Raw genomic sequence first — 24,209 nt, forward strand, 5'->3', positions numbered from 1 at the left:
CTGTCTCTGTTCATTTGAAAAGTTCTCTTTTGACACTCATTCCTTTAGCTCAGCAGGAGAACTTCAGTTAATCTTCTGTCCAGGATTGATAATGGCATGTGAGCATGAAGCTTCACAATTAACTTGGACATAGTGGAAATGTTGTATAAGTAGTGGCTGTTAAGGAGCTATGTTAAACCCTGCTCATTGCACAGTACACAATACTCTTAAACATTAGCTGCTAAGTATAGTCTATCATAAAGCAGACTTTACAATTTGCTTTGACAGTCTTATATATTCCATATCACTCCATATTATGATTTGCCTCGTCTACATTTTCCTCTCTCTTACTGAAATTAGTCCAGGAATTGAATTAGGCAAGAAAATCTTATCTATAGGTGTGCAAAATGGTTTTAAATATAGCTGTTTCAAGTGAGTCATATACAGAAAAAAAACACACCTGTTTTGATGGTGGTATTTTCTTTTGAGTTTAGACCAAAGTATGATTGATTTGCATATAAAGAATGTTAAGTATTTTGTTCTGTTTTAGGTGATGTAATTGTTGTTCTCTTGCCTCTTATAATTGGGCTGTTATCTTCTGAATTCTCCAGCCTGGACTGGTGCAGCAGAAAAGACTATCATAACTCTGGGGTTATTGGTTTAGCCTTTAAGTGGGATCTGGGGGCAGTTTTCGAGTGAATCAGCAGGAATTTAAAGAACAATTGTCACAGTCAGAGAACCATTCAGGATCTAACTGCCATTGAAGAGAAACTGAAGAATGAGTTATGAGCTAATATTTGTTTATTAGGCCACTTAACTCGAGACAAATCTGGGTGGCTTGCAACACTACAAACAACAACAATACAAAAAAAAAAACTCCAAAACCACCAAAGGAACAGAAAAGACATATAAGATGTCTAGAACAGATGAACATTCAACTCAGTAGAGAAAATCCTATGATATGCCTGGGGGAAAAAGCCATGTTTTTAATGACATTTAGAATGAAGGCAGGGCAGAAGGCATCAATATCTTTGGGATAATGTTGTTCTAGAGAGCAGGCACAGTGACAGAGAAGCCCACTTCCTGGATGCCATCAGAAAGGATTGTTTGACCACAGCATGCCAATTGTGTCTGACCAAAGAAAAGGGCAGAATTTATTGAAGATAGAAAGTTCCTCAGATAAGCAGACCTATGCCACGAAAGGTTTATAGGTGATAACCGGCACCTTGCATTGCACCTGGAAACTATCTTATAAATCAAAGAGTCACATGGGTGTATTTCAGTAGTACATATACAAGGTGGCCAGGACATGAGTGATTGCCTGGAGGTGCTCTGGATTCAGGAATGGGCACAACCAGTGGTGGGCTGCAATCAGTTTAACAACCAGTTCAGTGAGTGCGGGTTTTGTGCACACATGCAGGTTTGCACACGTTCAAAATACAGCCATTTGAAGCTCAGCTGCTTATCTTCTAAGGCAGCCCCGATAAGTAGAACAGCGGAGGAGCGAAAATCAGCTGCGCTGCGCGAATCAGCTGAGCCAGAAAGACGAAAATATAGGACAGGATAGGGCGGGGGTGGGGGGGCAGCTGATCGTCAGAACTACCTGTTTGGCTGAACTGGTCCGAACCGGCAGCAGCCCACCATTGGGCACAAACAGCTCAAAGGATCAGGTAGTTGACTTGGGTCAAGATATACAGCTAAGTAACCATCTGCATGTTCATACCCAGCCTTCACAAGTAATGAGAAACTGCTTACTCATGAGTAAATCAAACTCTATATTTTAAAACAGGGCAGGGACAGTCTTTGTTCACGTTGGATAAACAAAACCAAAAGTAATTAAGGAGCCTTGGTAGTACAAGGGTTTAAGGCACCCTGTTATTAAGCTGCTTAAGACCAGCTGCCTGCAATTACTGCAGGGTTCGAATCTCGCCAAGGCTCAAGGTTGACTCAGCCTTCCATCCTTTCTAAGGTAGGTGAAATGAGGACCCAGTTTGTGGGGGCAATAAGCTGACTTTGTATAAATATACAAAAGGATGAAGGCTATTGCTGAGCACATTGTAAGCCGCCCTGAGTCTTTGGAGAAGGGCGGCATATAAATCAAATTAAAATAAAATAAAAATAAATAAAATAAATTAGTCACAAATGAAAGTCTTTTCCCTTTCTGAAGCTGGGCAAGAACAGTCTCTGTTCACATGAGAACTCAAGATAAAAAGTCCTTTCAATGATTAAGCCAAGCAAGAACAGTCCCTGTTCACACCGGCTGAGACAAATTCACTCCCTGTTATTTCCCAGCAGGGAGACTCAGTTGGCACCTCAAATACAGAGCAATTAGTCCTGACAAACCTGATTCTGGCAAAGGAATCTGACTTGATTGATGTAAACTGGAAAACGAATGGTTGTCTGCAACAACAGGCCACTCCCAAACCCCTACTATTTATTTCCCAGTCAGGGAGGGGTTGGCTAGCGTCTTCTTTTCCCTGAGAGCCTGCTTATTGCCTTCCGTTACTCTCCTCTCCTCTCTACACATATGCGCATCTGGGATGGGCCCCATCAATTCCTCCCTCTCACTCAGTTCAGGCCCCAAAGACAGCTGCCTCTCCAGCTGGGGGTGGACAGACTGCCCTGGCTCTGCATCTGCCTCTGTTTCTGTTTCCTCATCAAAGCTTTCCAAAGGCTCCGAAGCTGGCCCAAGCTCCCCCTCAACCTCCTCGTCTGCTGTAGCTCTGCTGGCAGCCAATGGGCCAGAACACTGCAGACTGATGATACCTTACTCCAACCCAAAAGGTGATCCTACCAAGTACTTTCATGTTATGTTAAATTATGGGGTGAGGGTGTGGCAGCGCAATAATCTCTGTGATACTCCGCACATCAGAGGGTTGGGCTAAATCTCTCCACCATTAACACCAGTTGGAACTTTCCACAGAGAAAGGAAGACCATCCCAGCACATTATGTTCCATTCCTAACCCTCATAGGTAGTCTATTCTGTTTAAATTTAAATGTTTATTTTATTTAATGGAGCGGGTGATAGTTTAATTAGACAGAGAGGGGATGAAAGATGTTTTACCCATGTCTTCACTTTCTTGCTTTTCAAAGCCTCCTACTAATGTAAAAGAGCATTCTCATCTCCTAAAAATCCACTGCCCCTTCCATAAGCCCTGTTTTCTTATTTGAAGAAATAAGAAATCAATTCTTCTAATTATTTTGTGTGTCTGTGTCTGTGTGGTAGTACTGCTAACAATGTTAGATACCCATTCACATGCATTTAACAGAGACCTTTCCTTTTCTGCTTTTTTTTAAAATGCCTTTAGAGTTTCTCTCTTAACGTTCCGCTCCAGTTTGTTTATCCATTTAATAATATTTTTTCCCTGCCCTGATCAAGAAAGACTTGGGGTGGGATACTGAAAAGTCACAAAGAAAACAAACAATATGACATAAGCCTTGTTATCCTCTGTCCCAAAAGAAGTATTCCATAGGTGCCTCAATATTATAACTATTCTAAGGGTCAAATGTCTATTTAAATAGCGCTTCTCTGGCTGTGCTTAGTCTGAAGGATGCCTACCGGAAGACCTGATTGATCATTCCCCTGCTTCTCGCCCTTTCCATCTGTGCAGAGCTAATTGTCATAAAAAGCTGTTTAGAGCAATTGTTTGGGGTATACCAATCTTGAGAATTGGACTGATTGTAGCCAGAAAAAATGACTATTGTTGTGTATGCACATTATATTGTCTGGGTAACAAGATGAAGCAAGAAAGAGGGTCAATTGACTGCTTCCACGGCAAACGAGAAATCAACCATTGTTCCTGGAATGCTGTTGTTTCTAACTGCTGCATATAAAGGCTTTGGTGTTAATTGAAACTCTTTCTGAAAATTAGCTTTGGTTCCAACCTTAAAACTAAACGAAGGACTTTTGGCAATTCTGCACTGCTGCCTAAGCTGCTTTTCTGCCACACTGCTCCCATCTGTTTCTTAAGCCAACTTCAGAAATCTCAGCCTGGATTGAGTCAGTTGGCAACAGAGCCCAAGAGCTGATTGGCCATTCCTCTGCTTCTCGCCTTCCCATCCATGCAAAGGAAGGGAAGTCTCACTGATCGACTCAACTCCCCTGTAGGCTGGAGCACCAATGCCTGCCTTTTCCCTTGAGAGATTGTTCCTCCTCACTATTCCCCTTGCTTTGCCTCTCCTTTCCAGGTATTTACACACATGGACGCTTTCAGTCTTCCTTCCAATATTATCAACTCTTTCCCCCCTCTTTTTTCCCTTTGTGACACAGGGAACAGATTGCTATTTCACTCCTTACTGATAATTCAGCTTCATAGAAGTGATATAGCAATGGATAGAGAAAGAGAGATAGAGACAGAAACACAGACAGAGACAGACAGAGAGGGAGAGAGGGGGGGAAGGGAGGGAGGGAGAGAGAGAGAATAAACAAGGAAGGAGAGGGAAGAGTGATAGGATAGGATAGGATAGGATAGGATAGGATAGGATAGGATAGGATAGGATAGGATAGGATAGGATAGGATAGGGAAGGGAAGGGAAGGGAAGGGAAGGGAAGGGAAGGGAAGGAAAGGAAAGGAAAGGAAAGGAAAGGAAAGGAAAGGAAAGGAAAGGAAAGGAAAGGAAAGGAAAGGAAAGGAAAGGAAAGGAAAGGAAAGGAAGGTACAATGTTTCATTCAACCTGGGCAGATTTGAAAAGAAAGTCCACTGGAAGATGTAAGGGTTGAATGGAACATGAGGATTTAAGGGTAAGGATAGTTTTATTAAAGGGTCATTGCTAAAACAACTTCAAGATCATATGTTTTAAAAAAAATAACTACTGGACTGTAATACTTTTTGCCAGGATCAGCTCTGGAACAGTTTCTTGATCTGAAAGGATTGCATCTTGTATGAGAGATCAAAAACACAGAGTTCAATTAAGGCACATTAAGCTACAGGTAGTTCTCAACTTAAAACCATTCACTTAGTGACTGTTCAATGTTCTGATGTGCTAAAAAGGGACTTACAATTGGTCCTCACATTTAAAACTGTCACAGCATCCCCACGGGTCATGTGATTGTGATGTGGGTGTTGGCAACCACCTCACATTTACAATAGTTGCACAGTCCCAGAGTTAACATCATCATCATTTGTGACCTTCCCAGCTGGCTTCCAAGAAGCAAAGCAATGGGGAAGTTGGCAGGGAAAGCTGCAAATTGTGATCACATAATGTCATGCTTAATGACTTGGCAAAAAAGGTAATAAAATCAGGTATGGCTATGTAATGCACGTAATAGCACACACCACTGAACAATAAATTTTTGAGTCCCAATTGTGATCATAAGTCGAGGACCACCTGTTAAGATATTTAATAGTTAGAAAAGTGAAGAGGATAATGGGCCAGAACACATAGTGGTCGTTTGATTGGTTGGGGAGTGCTGGCTCCTGCATGAAGTAATCTATGTTATGATTGGTTACTGGGCTTCCTTTTTCTCCGCCTTTTACTTCTATGTGCTTGTTTTCTGTTCTGTGATATCTGGTGATTTGCCTCATGATGTAGCGATGTGCCTGACTGTTTGGTGTATATATAGATGTGAAATTATTTATATAAAAGTACAAGTACGTGTCAGCATCTATGACTTCATTTGGACCCCTGCTGCACAATTCCTTGACGCTACTTATATCCTGAATTCAAAGCAGACAGGCTATTTACCCTATCTGAGCCACAAACATGATGCCAAGCATGCTATTTTGGGAATCTCTTTGCTGCTAGGTAGCAAGCATCCTGATCTGTCCCCGTCCCCACACACACACACACAGCCAGTCGAGGGTTAAGGAAACACTTTGGAACGCACCCAGTTCTTATCTCCGACTTGGCAGCGATAGACACACCGTCTGCCAAGTTACTTTATTTTCACAAACAGACAGATAAGATACGAACGTTCAAGAAAGTCCAAACAGAAATAATATTCCTCCCAGCAGTTCCGGACGAGGCTTTAGTGACTGTCCAAGGTTTTGCTTTGTTCGTCACAAAAGATCCTTGACTACCACTCTCTATTATATAGTCTCTGGGGTGTGGTCTCTGGGGTGTGGTCCAGTGACTCAGTTCTAATCCCTAGCACGCCTCCCAAGCTGCTGCAAACGTTTATCACGCCTTCGGAGGCGTGCGTCCAGGAATGATGTGTCATTATCACTTTGACTCGAATCAGCTGTCTCCTCTCCCTCGGCCGGCACTTGAGACAATGCCAGAGGGGAGGGGCCTGGAGAGGGAGGCCTGGCTGACTCCTCTTCCTCATGCTCGGAGCTTTCTTCCTCCGATGGGACAGGCTCAGAGGGCGGGGCCACAACACATCCAAATTTTTGCTTTCCAAGATAGTTTTGAGTCTTCACTATTTCTTAAAATTGTTTGAAGTTTTGTGTCAACACAACACAGAACAGCCAAATCTGAGTTTTTTCCCCATCAAACCTTGGCAAACTCAAATTCAACAAAACTCCTGGGTTGTACTGTTTTACTATAGGTTTGAAATAAAATACATTTTCCATTTTGGCCTCATCTCTGGTGTTACCAATTTTCAATATCGTTGAGCTTTAGTGCTTAGGTTTCCTGGCTTATTTCTGATAGCCTTTTTGTTTCTTAATAGCTTTCTTACAGGGGGGAAAATTGTAGAAAAAAATGGCAGCTGTATTTTTCCCCCTAGTATGGAGCTATAGCCAAGACTCTGCCTGTTAAATTTCTTGCAAGCTCTCAAATACAGGGAAGATTTGAATGAAAAAGCTGGCAAGCCTCACTTGAGGAACAGATTGTGTAGATAGTATCCCATCCAAGATAAAAAGGCTCAGAAATTCTCTCACTGATTTAAGTGTGCCTGTGGATATGTTGAGAAGATGAATCTAACCTACCTCAGCCTTAATAAAACTTCAGCATGAGAAAAAAAGCTATAAAGATTAATAAGCCAGTTTCTCAAAAATTTACCTACCTACAATAAAAGTATTTTTTGGTAAGATATTAAAAATAAAATTCTTAGTAATCAACATACCTTTAGTCATACTTTTAATCTTCCCTAGAGGAGAAGGAACTGACACGTATGACCCATCTGAAATTTTAAAAAAGAAAATAAACCTTACAAGTCTTTATAAAACATGTATAATATTTTGAATAATTTTCTTTTAACAAATTAAATCCTACTCATTATTTATTCATGCTTTGAAAAGAAATGGTGATGTCAGTCAAAAAAATGGAAAGATATATGCAACCCAAAGATTTAGAATGTTCTACTAAAACAACTTTTAGTGCTATGTTCATGTTGATGTTACATATAAATATTTTGAGATTCGCTAAATGAACCCCAATTTATACCTTAGACAATTGGGTTAGAAGATTGGGTTTTAATGAGATTTAGATAATACAGATGATCCATTAACAAGATACCAAGGGCTACTTTTAGCCATTTTACACAACAAACACCAGGTACGGTACTGAAAAAAAATTGATAGTACTCTTTAAGTTTTTATTAATTTTAATAAAAAGTAGATGATCCCAAGAAATAATCATGTGTAGTTTGAAGAAGAAAGGCATTCCAATCTATTTGCTTGAATTATTTGATGTATTGCACCAGGGAAAAGAAATCTTCTAGACAGCATCAATAGGAGAAAAGTATTATATGCCTTGAACAGCTCCCTCACTCTGAGTTCTGCAAAAGAAATCTCTGAGAGATTTCAAGATTACAATCACTTTCAAATGTGAGGAAAAACAGTAATTTTTCTGGATGGTATTTCATTAATTGGTTTATAAGAAAGGGCCTGACATTCCTAGACACAACAGAGCACCTATTTTTAAAGTAGGATTTTATAAACCACACTTATTGCTTATAATCATTACTTACAAGACAGATTTACCTATCTATCTAATGGATTCAGAGATTGTCGAGGACATTCACTGGCTAATTTTCCCTATACTACACTTGGCTCTATTAAAATCAAATTTAAAACGAACCACTGATTAATTCAGAATTAAGACTGAATTCAGTATGGTTCCTGCATTAGCTATTTTCTTAGTAAAGTTTATAATTTGAGCTTGGTATAATGGAAATTAATTTGCTTTAAGGAAAGATTTCCTTGTTGATATTTTGTGCTGAAGTTATAAAGCCTTTCATACAGCTTAAACCAGTAAATTTCTTCATACCGTGTATGTAGAAATCTGCTTGGTCAGAAAGAATTTTTTTAAAAAATAAATAAATCAGAAAATAGATACTTGAAACCAAAGAAAAATGTTTACATCTGAATTCTAATCACTCTTATGCTGTTTGTGATCGGAAACAAGAATGCCAGTGTTGGAAACATGAAAGAGAAAATATAGTTGGACTGCATGGCTTGAGAATTAAAAATGAATCAGGCAATTGACTAATCAATTTCAGCTTCTCCAATGTCCCTTTAAAGCTAACATTATCTTCAAACAACCAAAATGACAGCTTTATATATGGACATCACTACATGGAGTGTATAGAAATCACATTGGCTATATTAGTACTAAAAGGATCTGGAGGAGTTCAATTATAACATCAAAGACCTGGGCAGGTGTTGACTGTGGAACAGACCATGAACTGCTCATGTGCAATCCCCAAATTAAGCTAAAGAAGATAAAGACAGCCAGTCAAGTTCCACAATATGATCTTGAACATATATCCATCCATTTCAAGGAGAACATTAGGAATCTCTTTGAAGTTCTAAACTTTATCGATAGAGAAACAAAGAAATTGAATTTAAACAGGTTGTTAAGAATGAAAGTGAAAAGAGATTGCCAAAAATGAAGAAAGACAAGAAAGCAAACTGGAATGTCAGAACAAACTGCAAAAATTGCCACTAAAGTAAAAAAAAATATCAGAAAAGAAAAGAACTTAACAGTTTCAGAGAACTGTTAGAAGAGACAAACAGTGGCATTATAACATGTCTGTAAAGACACTAAAGGTGGAAACAGAGATGGCAAAACTTTCAAAAGATCTCTAAACAGAGAAGAAAGTTCCAACTTCTAGTTGATATGCTGAAGGATAACAATGGGCAGATAGTAACAAATTCAAAGGGGGTCAAAGGAATATGTCAATTTGAAACACTATATAGTACAGATGTCAACATCCAGGATACCTTAGAAGATATTCCTTACCTACAAATACCTTTACTACTAGGAGATGAAGTTAAATCAGTACTCCTGTCATTACCAAGTTGGAAGGCTGGCAGGAATTGATGGAACACTCACTGAAATATTACATGCCACAGAAGAAGAATCAATCAAATTTCTAACCAGGCAAAGCTGTTCTCCAAATCTGGAGAACAACACAATATCCGACTGATTGGAACAATATTAGAATTCTACATTGTAATACAAAAAAAAAAAAAAAGAATTAATAGAGCATGCAAACTATTGTGCAATATCCTTAACTTAACGTATTAGCAAAATAATGGATGGAAAAAGAGATGCCAGATGTTTAAGATGGCTTTACAAAAGGCTGAGAAATACAAGCCACCATTGCTGAGGTTGTTTTTCTAAATGAGGAAGTCAAAGAATACAACAAAGAAATCAATTATAGAAAAACCTTTGATTGTGTCAATCATGTCAAGCTCGGGAAAAATGGGAAACCCAGAACATCTGATTGTCCTCATAGTAAATTTATATAGAGGTCAGGAAACTACAGTATAGACAGAATCTGGTGAAAGAGATTAGTTCTATGTTGGCAAATGTGGGCTACAAGGCTGCATATTCCCCTGCCCCTTCTCTACTCAATCTACAGTATATGCTAAATATGCTGCATATTAAGGGAAGATGGATTGGGAAAATATGATCATTTTTAAAATTGGAGGAAGAAACTTCAATAACCTGCTCTATGCTGATGATTTTACCCTTACAGCTGAAAATGCAAAGGATCCGAAAGCTCTAGTATGAAAAGTCAGACCATGGTGAAAAAATGGGTCTAAAATTAAATATAAAGAATATCAAATGAATGACAACAGGAGTACAACCAGTCTTAGAATTCACAATTAAGCTATCAAAGTGTTGGATAGCTTCCGCCTTTTGTGATGTATCTATACCTACAAAGATAAGAATTGTGCAGACCACTGTATTCCATTGAACACTACGAAATAATGTACAAAATTAAAGAAGCAGGATAGGACATGAAGAATATTTCTATTCTTTGAATGTTGGTGTTGGAAAGGCTCCCGAGAATGGACATCCAGGAAACAACCCAATGGATCATTGAACAAATCAACCCAGAGTTCTCACTTCAGGCACAAATAACCAGGCTCAAATTATTCTGGATTGGACATATTATGCAAAGATCCAGCCCTCTGGGAAAGGCTCTAATGCTGGGAAAGATACAAGGAAAGAGAAAAAGAATATGACCAGATGCCAAGTGAATTCAGTTACAGTGGCAAACAGTTGGAATACTTGAAAAAACAAGATACAGATAGATCGTTATGGAGGAAGTCTATCTATACAGTCACTAGGAGTCAAAGTTGATGAGGGCATATAATTAATTAATAAATCATATCATTCTTGTTTATGATATATTTATCATTGGTTGCTGCAAAACAAACTTCAAAGAACAGGCTGAAGCCAGCAGTCATTACATGCAATATCCTTCAATTTTTTTTGACAAGCATAACAGAAAAAAAATCAGTCACAAAATGGATTCTCTCTTTTCCCCTAAACTTGCATGTAATGTGTTGTTGTTAGTTGTGAAGTCATGTCCAATCCATCATGACCCCATGGAAAACATTCCTCCAGGCCTTCCTGTCCTCTACCATCCTCTGGAGTCCATTTAAGTTCATGCCTACTGCTTCAGTGACTCCATCCAGCCACCCCGTTTTCTGCCGTCCCCTTCTTCTTTTGCCCTCAATCTTTCCCAGCGTTAGGCTCTTCTCCAGTGAGTCATTCCTTCTCATTAGGTGGCCAAAGTATTTGGAATGGCAAAATTGTTTTCTTACAGTTAACCTTGATTCAATGTTACTCACATTTATTGCCTGTTTTATATAGACTGTGAGATATAATGTCAATGGGACATTGTCAGACCTACTAGATCAGGGGTGTCAAACTTATGGCGTCATGTTATCGTCATGTGACGTATCATGACTTTTTTCTCCTTCTCTAAACCGGGGGGTGGGAGTGGCCAGCATATGACGCATCCAACTCACAGGCCACGAGTTTAATACCCCTGTACTAGGTCAATAATTAACCCCTGCTACATATAATTGATAGTTTACATACAATTACTATAAGGGCATAATGCAATCAGAGCCTTCTCATCTTCCTTTGCTTATTGAAAAAGTGCATAGACCCCTAAGTACCTATAATTGCTCATTTTCTGTGTAGTCCTTGTAGGAGGGAAGCCAAATCTTACATAGTATACCTGACTCTGATTTTTATTTTACATTCTTTATAGTGTCTATTTTCTTAGCTCTTCCGAGGATTTCCTTACCTTATGAACTATTGGCAATCCTGTTTTTATTCACTTAGGCTCTCATTTCCTTAGCTTCTCTTATCTTCTCAGCCTACAGCCATCTGTAAAGCTTCTGAATTTCCTCTCCTTCCTTGCTACAATCTTAAATTTCTCTAGCCTTTCCTTTCTTTCTCAATGTCTTGCTTGTTCTCCAGGTGTATTAAAATAGTCTCCTGCTAAGGGCCTGATCTCATCCTTCTCTCCTACCTTATTATTCCATCTTGCCCCTAAGAAACTGATTAGGTTCTGCTGTCAGCAATGATGTCTGCTTATGCTATTAACTCTTGCTGCACTATTTTGAGGCTGTTCACGTTGACTAGCCTTGCAGCTATCTAGTTGTTTGGAACAAAGCAGCTATTAAGGTTATTTTTAGCCATGCAAAGTGAATAGTTTAGCAACACCACACCTCCTCCAGGTAGAGAGTATTCATTACAAGGGGATTCATCCTGGGGTCTTTTGTAATGTTTCAAAAGGGTGACAATAGCATCGTGTCCTGAAAAATAGCAATCACCATTAGAAGCAAACAAGAACAGAAGTACCACATTGCCAACAAAGAATCTGAGAATGCAGTTCAAAAGTACATTATGAAATGTCGAACAGTATTGTTGTTGAATAAAATGTTATCTTAGAATTTAAAGGCACCATAAAACATCTTGTATTCTTGGATACATTACACATACCAAGGCAATAATAAAATCCATTCATAGTCACCTACAACAGTTCATTTAGTGACCTATGAGTGTTTTTCACACTTACGACCATTGCAGCATCCCCATGATCACGTCACGTGATCAAAATTCAGACACTTGGCAACTGATTTATATTTATGATGGTTGCAGTGTCCCTGGGTCATGTTTTGAGAAGCAAAGTCAATGGGGAAGCCAGATTCACTTAACAACTATGTTACCAACTTAACAACTGCAGTGTTTCACTTAACAACTGTGGCAAGAAAGTTCATAAAATGGGGCAAAACTCACTTAACAGCTTAATAACTCTCACTTAGCAACAGAAATATTGGGCTCAATTGTGGTCATAAGTAAAGGATTACCTGTAACTCTGAGAGAAAACATATACACATACACAAACACACATTTGTGCCCCCATTCAAAACCAGCTTTCATCTCTTCTCACATTGTAAGGCGTTATATTCTTTTAGGATGTCTTCCTTATGAGAATGTTTGTTTAAAAAAGTAATGTTTTCTTTTTTCAAAAAACGTAATATTTTGAATGATTTAAATATTGTAATTTTGTTTAACCTGACTGAATGTTGCTCAGAGAATATGTAAATGTGATAAACCAGTCAAGTGATAAAGAACTGGCAGTTCATAAAAAAAAAGAGGTTATTTCTAATGTACCGGTATATTTATAAAGCTAAATAATTCTGGAGTAAAAATCATTTATAAGCAACTTGGAATTCAGTCTGAATGACATGAGATTACAATCTCAAATTTATAACCCATAAAAATGTCACACTCAAGAATGGTTGTTGATGACTTCAGAGTGAATAGAAGCTTATGTGAATTTGGGCACATTTTCATGTCAAAATATATTTTGGCTCAGCGATGGATAAGCATGAAGGAAATAGCTTCCAGACCTCAACAATTTTCTAGATGAGTTTGGAGGAAAAAGAGAAGTAGAAATGAAGTGTTATCAGACCAGACCTGCAAAATGTGTAATATGCAGCTTTTCTGCAGGATTTCTGCAGGAAATCAAGGATAGCTCTCTATCTTTAAAAGAGGCATCTGCTTCTGCCCTTTGTAGTAGAACCAAAGTTTCTTTCTGCATAAAATCAATAGTAGTCCTTGACTTCATAATGAACTTCATGGATAACTGTATTGTAATGCTGTTTGTGAACCCTTGTTCAGTTATAATAGTGTGTGTGGGGGGGGGGTTTGTGGAGACTTTTAAAAAGTCTTGTCTATTTTTTACAGATAGATATTGCCTTTTCTGGACTCAGGCATACAATTATGGATTTTTGGATTTTTATTTTATAGGTGTTGAGAAAGGTCAAGATGGAATTGGCGTGGAATTCAAACTCTGGCTACTGGGTTAGCATTTCTGAGAGCATAAATCCAATACTTGGTCTTCTGCATTCTCTTAGTGTCAGAAGCAGATGCATATGGGCAGCCATTTTCAAAAGTTTCCTATGTTGTTCTGCTTTTCTGATTTGTAACACCTTCTTTTTAATGCACAAAGAAGAATACCCAAAGAATACTACCTTTTTCATAGGCCCACATCAAACAGGTTTGTTCATCTTTTTCACCACTGGACCTGCTGGAGTCAGAGGCTACTAGATTCATATCAGCTCCATTGTCCAGCAAAAATTGGACAAGGCGGATATGGCCATGATAGCAAGCAGAATGTAACCCTGGAAGAGGAGGAAGAGGAGGAGGAGGAAAAAGCATTGTTATAAGAAAGATTTTCATAACAATATAAAGGATTACAGAATAATAAAACGGGTTTAAAGGGTATAAGAAAGAGTAGACTTGTTTTAGTTGAGCTTGATTTCAGATGATTACATAGATAGGACTGCTCTCCTGGAGAAGATTGATTTAAGCCTGGATTAGACTTCAGCATCACTGCATGTCAGGGAATGTATGTCGTTCAGAGACAGTTGCATAGCTGTTGCATTTATTGCATTCATCGTTCTGTGAATGTTAATTTTCTGCCCTAATTATTGGCTGGTCTATCACAGAATCGTTCTTCCAATTATTGTTTTGGATCATATACATTTTCTTTCCTTACTTCTTGCACAGACACAACACAAACTGATCCTTAGTAATTTACCTGTATGTCCATCTCTACCCTGGTGATTGAGACTCATTACATTCTGATCAAGAAGAAACTTCACCAGTTCTATGTTCTTGCCATAGGTACATGCACTGAATGAATTAGAAGAATTTTTGAAAACAAAATCAAATAAGTTATTGACAATTTTTAGTCAATAATGTATAAGAAACACAAATACCTAAGATTAGAAAAATCTTCTGTCTGTCTTTCTGTCTGTCTGTCTATCTATCTATCTATCTATCTATCTATCTATCTATCTATCTATCTATCTATACACACACATCTTCCTATATGATGGTTCACAAAATGTATATTAAAGAAACAAATCTTTACTCCCAAATGCTTTTGTTGAGCCATATATAGATAAAAAAAATTGACTGAAGGAAGCAATTCTTTGAAGAAAGAACTAACTTCCTATTTTTGCATTGTTTTACCCATAGATTTCTATTGCATTTCATCACAGTAAATTCTAAGAAAGGTAATCATGTAAATTTTTTTAAAAATACAAATATTTTCAGAGATTCTGCATATATTGTTGATGCAATTCTAATATTGTTAAGTCTGTTGCTTTTCATTTTCTTTGCACAAATTACTTCTGGTTTTTATCTTTAAGTTCTGGGTGTTATATTTGTGTTATTTCATAGTTTTATAGCTTTGGCCACCTAGAATTTTTCCTCACTAATGATACTTGGTACAAATATAAGACTCATCAGATGTGTTTTATAGCAGATGCATTTTGCTGCATGGAAAACAGTAAATAAAACTGCAAGAAGGAAAATTTGGGAATGAGAACCGGTGAGTATCCCAGGAAAAGGAGATAAAATTGGGCTTACCAATCCTTTTCAGTAACATTTTGAGTAACCAGTCAAATATCTGACAGACAGAATGATTCAGTCATTTTTTTGACTTGGAAAAAAGAGAGGACAAAATCAAACATAAAACAGAATACCTATGAAAGGCAGTTTCACTAAATATATTTTCCTTAGTGAGACTTTCTGTTCCTGAAAGTTGGATTAACTCCTTTACAACTTCAAATTTTCCATTGTAGCAAGCCCTAGAGAGAGAGAAAATGATCAAGACACTGTTTTTAGTAAAGAAAAGTGAAAATTAGTGCACACTAAGGAGAAAAAAAAAGGCCTGGATTTCTTGTTACTTACAAGTGTAGTGGCGTATCCCCATAAATGTTAACCACATGGGATTGGACTTCAAAATTACTTTGGAGCAAGAACCTGACAATATCCTGATGTCCAAATCGAGAGCAGAAGTGGAGAGGAACATGGTCTTCATTGTCTTGAGCATTCACTACCATTCAATCAAAGGAGGAAGAAAAAATCAGTAGCTATAATTAAAGCTTTATCATGAATCATAGATGTGATGTATAGATTATGAAATTTCATTGGAAAGGGACAGAATCTGACAAACTCAAGTGGTCTTCTATGCAACTTGATCCCATAAGGCAGAAATACACATCCTCATATATTTTCATTCAATCCAGAGGAAAACTTGCCCAAAGATCAGAAATAAAGGAACACAACTTTTAATACTGTCTGAGAACAGTGAACTAAGCATAAGGTACAAACGAAAGTACACGCATACATGACCAAATTAAAATCATGAGCAATCTGTGCATGTAATTGAAGGAGTTCTAAATCAAGGCAGTTAATTTAGAACAGTTAAGCAAAACTAATTTATCTGAGAGAGAATGTCCTCTTTGGGCAGAAAGCAGGGGTGAAATCCAGCAGGTTCTGACAGGTTCTGGAGAACTGGTAGCAGAAATTTTAAGTAGTTCGGAGAACCAGCAAATACCACCTCTGGCTGGCCCCAGAGTGGAGTGGGAATGGAGATTTTGCAGTATCCTTCCCCTGAAGTGGGGTGGGAATGGAGATTTTGCAGTATCCTTTCCCTGGAGTGGGATGGGAATGGAATGGAGATTTTGCAGTATCTTTCCCCTGCCATGCCCACCAAGCCACACCATACCATGCCCACCAAGCCATGCTCACAGAACCTGTAGTAAAAAAATTTGGATTTCACCACTGGTAGAAAGGAAATATTATCTGACCCAAAACCATGATAGGAAGTCCTAGCTGCAGAAAAAAGAGGGAAATCTTCAACCCAACTGAGCTGCAACTGAGGAACCACATAGAAACCTAAAGCTGTTCTTCAAAGATTCATCCATCTGAACATTAATTTAGTGAACTGGGAGCTTCAGGAGACTGCACCTCTCTCTATTTTTCCATTTTCTTTTCCATTAGTAGGTACAGTTTATTCTCACTTAGTGTCCATAATGATACTTCATAAGATGCAAAGGGCTCTGGGACAGTTTCTAGCCATTTTCATATCCTTGATTTGGGATTGAAATATAAAACAGAAGCAATGTTCTGTTTCCATTAACTGTGATTGTAATATATTGATGGGGCATATTTTGTAGTTTTATACTATTTATGGTTGCAGCTGTTTTAGTCTGGACTGCCTATTTATGTGGGTTTAAACTGTTTTAATTCTATTTACTGTTTTTTTCATAAGCTACTCTTCTGGAGTGGGTTGTCATAACACATCTAATACATTTAATTTAATTTAATTTAAACCCACAAAAGCTATGCTGCCCTAGTTCTTAAGGAGAAGAGTGTCTTCCAGCTTGCTCTGCAACGGATCCTGTGTAATGTTTTCCCTATGGATATGATGATTCCAACCTGTATGGATGGTGGGGGGAAAAGAGTATTCATTGCTTAAAAGAAGATAGAAAACAAATTGGGGATCCAGTTATAACATCAAGTTTAGCTGCAAGCCCAAACAACAGGCGTGTCCATAGGTTGTAATGTCAAAATTCAAAATGGTAGACACAACGGTGTGATCAAAGATCCGCCTCTATTTTTTGTATGTGTGATACAAATAAAAAAAGACAAAGTTTCAATCGCATTGCTGTGGCCACCATCTGGATTTTTTTTTAACCATATGCTACAAACACCCTACCTTTCCATACACTGTTTCTCAAATACCATGATTGACTGATAAAGGATTTGTACCCTACAGCTGACCTTTTATGCCTTTATTCTGTAATTGCTTAGAAACCAGAGACCCTACTGTAATCAATTATTGCTGCAGTTATATTTGCTGAGTATTATTGTGGGGTTTTCAGTCAAGGAAAATAAAAAAGCTTCACTGAGTTAATGACCTTTTCACAGGAATCCTGCTACCTTACATATTAAGCACGCAGAGTGAAATTATGACCCAAAAGGCAAGTGTTAAAGGAAACAAGCACCCAAGTTATTACAAGAAGAATGAGAAGCCAAAATTATTCAGCATAAGGAAACAATGTTCTGTGGCCTGGAAAATTCATATTTTATTTAAAATACATTAATGTTGCTCGTGCTGCGAATCAGCAATAATTGAAACCTATGTCAAAGATGTATTCAGATCGGGAAAGGTAAATGTAAACATATGTATGAAGGTAAGTACATCGGAGTAAGAGTTGAAATAAAAGTTCTTCTAAAAATGTTCTGTAGAAAAACTGAAAGTTTTCTAGGTTAATTATTTGCCACATATATGGCATCGTTTAATTGACATTAACATTCATGATTAATCTGAAGTTGATGTTATTTACTATTTACTCCTTTCTCATCATCAGTCCAAAATAAATATATTTTTTGGTCTTTGCCTACGAAAAAGAGAACTCTTTCCTATCTTATGTGATCTATAATAACAAACAAAACATCTTTCATAATAATAGTGACTTTGGCATACACATGTTGTTTTTATCTGTCTTTCATGCAAATTAGAACTCTGTTTACTGAGTTCTTATATGTTTTTACTGCTTTCTAGAACCAGGAGATTATTTTTAATTTGAGCTGATGTACCTCAGAAACAGCATTGCTGTTCACTTTTAGCAATGTGTTAAACAGCTGTATGTATTTTAAAATTGGCCTCAGTGTTAATTTATGTACTCTATTTACTAGAAAAGCAATGAGATGGAATCAGGGGAGCAAAAATGTGAGAGTCACATTTAGAATCTATTCTAAAAGAATAGATCCATTATTCCCAAATAAGTTTCTGTCTGTCTGTCTATCATACAAGTAATCTTCAGGTTACAAAGCAGATTGGGACCAGAATTTCCATTGCTAAGAATGCAGCTGTAAAACACAACATCATGCAACCCTGTCACTTAGTAATGGGAATTCTGGCATTCCTGGTTGCCATCATAACCTGAGGACCACATAGGTCATTAAGCGGGACCTCACGTGATTTTGATTCCCTACCGGCTCCCCCATTGACTCTCTGGGAAGCAGGCAGGAATATAAGAAACTGCAATCATGTATTCACTGGGATATTATAATGGCCAGAATTCCAAGTACCAGTCATAAGTACTATTCATTCAGTGCCACTGTAACATTGAACAGTCAAACAATTGCAACCCAGGGACTACCTGAATTTATATGCTGTCCATCTTGTCAAAAGATAATTCTGTTATGCTGCCAATGATACAAATTACCTATGTTATGCCTTTGATACAAACTAATACAAATGACATAATCGGCATTATTTAGATGATATTATTACACAAATGACCCAAACTGGTATTTGCATAATCTTATTTGCATGCTAAGTCTGTTGTACTGAGGTCTGGAAAATCAAGGTTTCACTGTAATTGTATCTTTAACAATTAGGTAAAACCTTAAAATTGTCCTTAGTCAAATTTAATGTTATTTGTTTCCTGAATATGCACATGTCGGATTAATTTTTCTTCCATTCTGATTTTCAGAATTTTAAAACAATAAATGCCCTGACACTAAAAAATAAAATAAAATAAATGTGAGAATCACAGAAGTGTCCATCACTCTCAATGTCTCTTGAATTTGTAAATTCAAAGTTTGTTCCAGTTGACATCCAAGAAGTAGAATTTCACTATTTCTATCAAGAGGTATCATTGGTGTGATACCTCATGAGAAAGATTAGATTCATCTCCTGTGGGGACTTAATCTAGTTAAGTATTTATAAAGAATATTCAGGAAACAGCATGCCCTTCTTTTTGGCAGAAATTTTCCAATTCGTAGCTTGCAGTGATGAGTTTTTCACTTCTCATAAATGCAATAATTCACTTGAAATTGATGTACAGAGGTCAGAAATGCTTCTGAAAGACATTATTGCTGCTAAACAGTAGTGCTTAAAACACACATTTCATTTCCAATCAATATTTTGCATCTCTGCTCCCTACCCCAAATTGTTTGGGACACTGAAGTTAATTCAATGAAAGTTTATCAGATTTCAAAAGCTTATAATTATGTAGGCTGGATTTTATCCGAATTATAACACAGTATCCAAACCACAGTTTGGCAAAAGTACTGCTTTTATCTTTCTGACTTACTTTGGTAAGAAAAATATATCGGCATGGAATCCAGTTATCTTGCCAAAACTAAAATGGATGTATTATTTGCTAGCAGTACTAAGAGTTCATAAAACTATACAATACTTCCTTCACATAATCCTTTACTTATATAATGGATTAAATTTTTAAAATGTTTTAGAAAGCACTTTAAATAAGAACATTATCATGAAATTAGTTGTCTTAAATTCACAAGTCTAGAATGTGAAAGGAACAAGCATCATAAAACTGAATTTAGTTAAAATATTTCTTAAAAACAGCCATCCGCAGAAAATGTGCAGTTCAAATAACACCACTTAAAAAGAAGTGGTAAGAAAGCAACAACCACAATGATAAAAAAAAAATAAACATCTGTGCTGTTCATCTGGCAATAAGTGTACATCAAAGGATTTGGAGATTCGCCCATAGTTCTTTGCTGGATTCTTGCCATATTTCAGTTGGCAATCAAAATCCCAGGTGCAGTTTTGAATACCTTCCATCTCTGACATATTTGCTTATGTGAAAAATAGAGCAGATGAAGAAAAATATATAACTCATAATGGATCCCCATTTTGAGCAGAATATTCTCGATAATATGCCTACTCTAAATATCATCCGGAAGAAAAAAAAGAAAGGGATATGAGACGCAAATGCTTATCGTGCATGCTATCTGGATGCCTAAAGGAAATCGTAACTCAGGTCCATAATATGAATGTGAAAATTGAAAATATGGGCCATCCAGGAGAGAATAAAGGGATGACTAGAGCTTGGAGAATAGTCCATTTGTTCAAAGAGATTTAGTGAAAAATAGCCCAGCATTGATTCATTAGGACTGCCCAATCTGGTCAGCAAAACTCTTGAGGACTAGAAGAAAAGAGATGTAGAACAGTCTTAATATCTTGCTGGCCTTGAATTTTCAGTGCAATTATAGGAATACTAGATTTATATTACCTAATTTCAGATTGAGAGGTGACAGGAACCTGCGAACACCTCTGCCACAAGTTCTCTCTATCATATTTGTTTTGTCATCAATATATTTGAAAGAGATAATCAAGTGATGCATAACCAGTATACTACTCAGATTGATTAATTAATTGAAAACGTTCAGCAACAAACTTCCTTCTCACTATACAATGGCTTATAGTTTCTGAACTTTATGCTTGCCTATATTTAGTGATTGTGTGGGGGGGAGTCAACTGAAACCTATAGATACAGGACTGAAACAAGAATGGTGAACTAAACCCAAGGAGAGAACAGATTCCTATCAATAGTAGGATGCACTCTAACCATACGATTTTGGATTTTTTTTTTTTTTACTACCTTGGTGTTAATGGTGAAAAGTGGTGGGTTAGAGCATAATACAACTGAAGGAAGCCCTTTAGGCCATTGAGTCCAAGTTAACCATAGGGGCCATGGTGGTGCAGTAGTTAGAATGTGGTATTGCAGTATTGCAGGCTAATTCTGCCCACTGCCAGAAGTTCGATCCTGACAAGCTCGAGGTTGACTCAGCTTCCATTCTTCCCAGATTGTTGGGGGCAAGATGCTGAAGGGAAGCTGTCACTGATAACTGTTTCCACCATGAAACTGTCTTACAGCTTTGATTTTTTTTCTTTTAACATTTAATCAGAAATTACTTTCCTGTATCTTAAATTTATTATTCTGCCCCAAGTTGTTTATTTCAATAATATGAACATTAGTGTATAGACAATTAATTTTATGAGCCAATGCTTTTTTATTTTGAATTGAGTGATGCCTAGTTATAGCAACACACCCATTTCCTTTTAGTTTTTACTTGAGATTCTTCTTTAAAGATTCTCATCTCCAATTTGTTCATAGCCTTTCTGATCAAGCTTACCATGTACCATTCCAATCTGCTTTTGTTAGGTGAAGTCGATTTTTTATTAGCAATCCATCATTGTGAAAAGTCAGATCATGGTTCTAGAAACCACTCTTACCACACCTATTATTTATGAAGCTAATCATTCACATATAATGTTCTTTCTCTTTGTAGTCCTTTTCTATACATTAGAAGAATCTGGCCACCAAAGTGCTAAAGTGTCCTTCCAAAGTGTTGAAAATTCATCGTGTAAGTGCTCTTGGCAATGTCATTTTTTGCTTAGGTTAATTGGTTAGTGGGCTTGATAAGTGGGCGTGAATCTGTTCTACGGTATCCCTAATACTTGCTCTGGCAGTCAACACTCTTCATGAGCCATGTTGACATATGCCCTTGTTGATAGTGAATCATCAACTACTGTAAATTTTCTTTGTCTTCTAACAGGTGCATCTTCCCTGATCTTTAGGGATAGATCTACTTATTCAACAATGTGTTTTTATTCCCCCTCTTTCTTTTGTAAAGGCCTCAGAGTGGTTTCTGAGTTGCAGTGGTACATTATATCTACATATGTTTTGGTTGTCATTCTTGTCTATTGGGAAGAGTTCCTTAGACTCACTTCTCTTATGATTCCCTTCATAGGTCCATAATTGTTTGGTTTAATCGATCTTTCTCCTTTCTTAAGGGTTGAAGTGTGGCTGTTTGTGGCTCTAATCATTTTATATTTTCTTCAAACATCACCAGACCCTTGCAGTTGTTGCCAAATATGCCAGACTGTTTTCAGGCAAGCACGCAAACATGCCACAAGCATGGCAGATCATGACTACAGGGTGATGTTAATTCAACATTCCTTCACTGTTGTAGAGAACATCAATTTTAAAAAATGAAAAGACATTCTTCTGGTAGCAGGAACTCAAATTAAAGGGAGAACATGCTACCTATTGTGAGGAAAAAAGTAGTTAGTGATATTCTACTCAATTTATCTTGCTAACTCTCCTGCACGTCCTTATTTGTTTGCTGGGTGCACACATTTCTGGAAACTAAATGCATTCTCTACCTTCCGTAATGTCACTGATTTAGGTTTCTCAAAATATTTATTGATTTAATATTGGGTAGACTTATATGAATATCTGGCAAAAAATTTATATTAAAAGTGTATAGATGAGGAAACACAGTATGTACATAATGTTGTATGAATAAATGCTTAATTTGATATGATTGAATATATGTATTCTGACAATGATGAGCTATAAGCTGATCTGTATGTCTCTTGTAATTGGGATGCTGCAGCAGTCTGACTAGATTGGTTTCCAATAAGAATGTTGTGATTCTCTGCATGTGGATAATTACCTTGAATCCACATTTCTCTGATTCTATCATATTTACTTTCTATTAAAAATATATTGGTAGTAACTAAATATGCAAGCGTTTTTGCAAGCTAAATGGGGAGTAAAAAATGGTGATATATGCCTGAATGCATATCCTATTCAAAGAAGCTGATAGCATCTGAATTCTGATACACATTTAATTTAAGCCTACAATACTTAAAAGTAAAGATTTGCCTGACATTCCATAGAGTATGGATTTTCATGACCATGAAAATGGAAATGCAAAACTCTGGGACAATGACAAGATAGGTTTTATACATTCCTAGCTGTGCTTTCAATCTTCTTTAAAAAATCTGATAAAAACCACCACAGACTTTCATAACCTGAAAGTTATATTACAGGAAAACCTTCTATGGGAGGCTGCTCCGATGCTTAACCAGGCCTGTTTTTTGAGGAATCTTCAAAATAATAAAACATTATTTCTGTGACTTTGGTGGTGATTCTTAAGAGTCTTCTATATCAAATTTCAGGTACAGGTTTTAACCTTCAACAACTTTTATGAATTGAGTCCAGGTATAGAAAGCAACAGACCCATTTATTTATCTTTGAGATCTATTGAGATTCCAGAATACAAGGTACAGATAGACGTCAACATATGACCGTAATGGAGCCTGCCCATTAGGGTCGTATATTGTGACAATCAATTTTATAACCTTTTTTGTAGCACGGTCGGCACGGTCCAAGTGAAGCCAACATTGACCCCACATAATTTATGTTCCAGCTCTGACCTGGTTTCCCCCATCCCCTCAGGGTGTGTCATCAGTCACATTCTCCAACGAAGCAAATTTGTGGGTTGTAGAGATCACTCCCCTCCAGCCACTGTGGGTAACCGCGGAGACAGCTTTGACAGAGATATGGCTGGAATGTGCTTTTGTTTTGACTGACGTGCTGCCTTGCTGCAGCTGCAAAGTTAGTTTTCCCATCCCCGTTGCCTATGGCAACTCGAGAGCAGGCCAGGGATGCTTTGCAAGTTGACAGCAAACTCATGATTTTCTATGGGCATGATTTTGCTGAAAACCGGAAATGCTGATTTTTGAAAAACTGTCATAAAATGTGATCACTTGACTGTGGTATGCTGCAAACTGCAGTAAATGTGGCTCTGTTGCTGACTGCCTGAAGTTCGGTCATGTGACCATGGAGTGGGCCCAATCATTGGAACTTTGAACCCGGGTCATAAGTCCTCCTTTTCAGGCTGGCTATAACTGATCCTAAACTGAGGACTGCTTGTATTCCCTAAGTAAGAATGTATAGTATTAATGTTAGAATATATAGTAGAATGTAAATTATGACATATACAATCCCTAAATTAAAATAATTGTTTTATGTAAAGATTCAGTTTTGGTACTTGCCTTGCAATTATATAGCGGAATATATAGAGATTCAGCATTATCAGATTTGGAAA

At 37.3% G+C, this 24,209-nt stretch overlaps 1 protein-coding gene across 1 annotated transcript in view; it reads right to left on the reverse strand.

Annotated features, from left to right (window-relative positions):
• TNNI3K (TNNI3 interacting kinase) overlaps window positions 1–24,209 on the reverse strand; it is a 217,574-nt gene that overhangs the window by 132,882 nt on the left and 60,483 nt on the right. The window contains exons 8-13 of the mRNA XM_070941265.1: window positions 15,390–15,534; window positions 15,182–15,286; window positions 14,230–14,324; window positions 13,661–13,810; window positions 11,849–11,935; window positions 6,991–7,047 (exon numbers count right to left, since the gene is read on the reverse strand). Coding sequence (XP_070797366.1) covers window positions 6,991–7,047; window positions 11,849–11,935; window positions 13,661–13,810; window positions 14,230–14,324; window positions 15,182–15,286; window positions 15,390–15,534 — 639 coding nt within the window. The remainder of the gene's footprint in view (window positions 1–6,990; window positions 7,048–11,848; window positions 11,936–13,660; window positions 13,811–14,229; window positions 14,325–15,181; window positions 15,287–15,389; window positions 15,535–24,209) is intronic.

This window comes from Pituophis catenifer, unplaced genomic scaffold (assembly GCF_029215685.1).
Source record: "Pituophis catenifer annectens isolate HBS135680 unplaced genomic scaffold, rPitCat1.0.hap2 SCAF_3, whole genome shotgun sequence".
Classification (NCBI taxonomy): Eukaryota; Metazoa; Chordata; class Lepidosauria; order Squamata; family Colubridae; genus Pituophis; species Pituophis catenifer.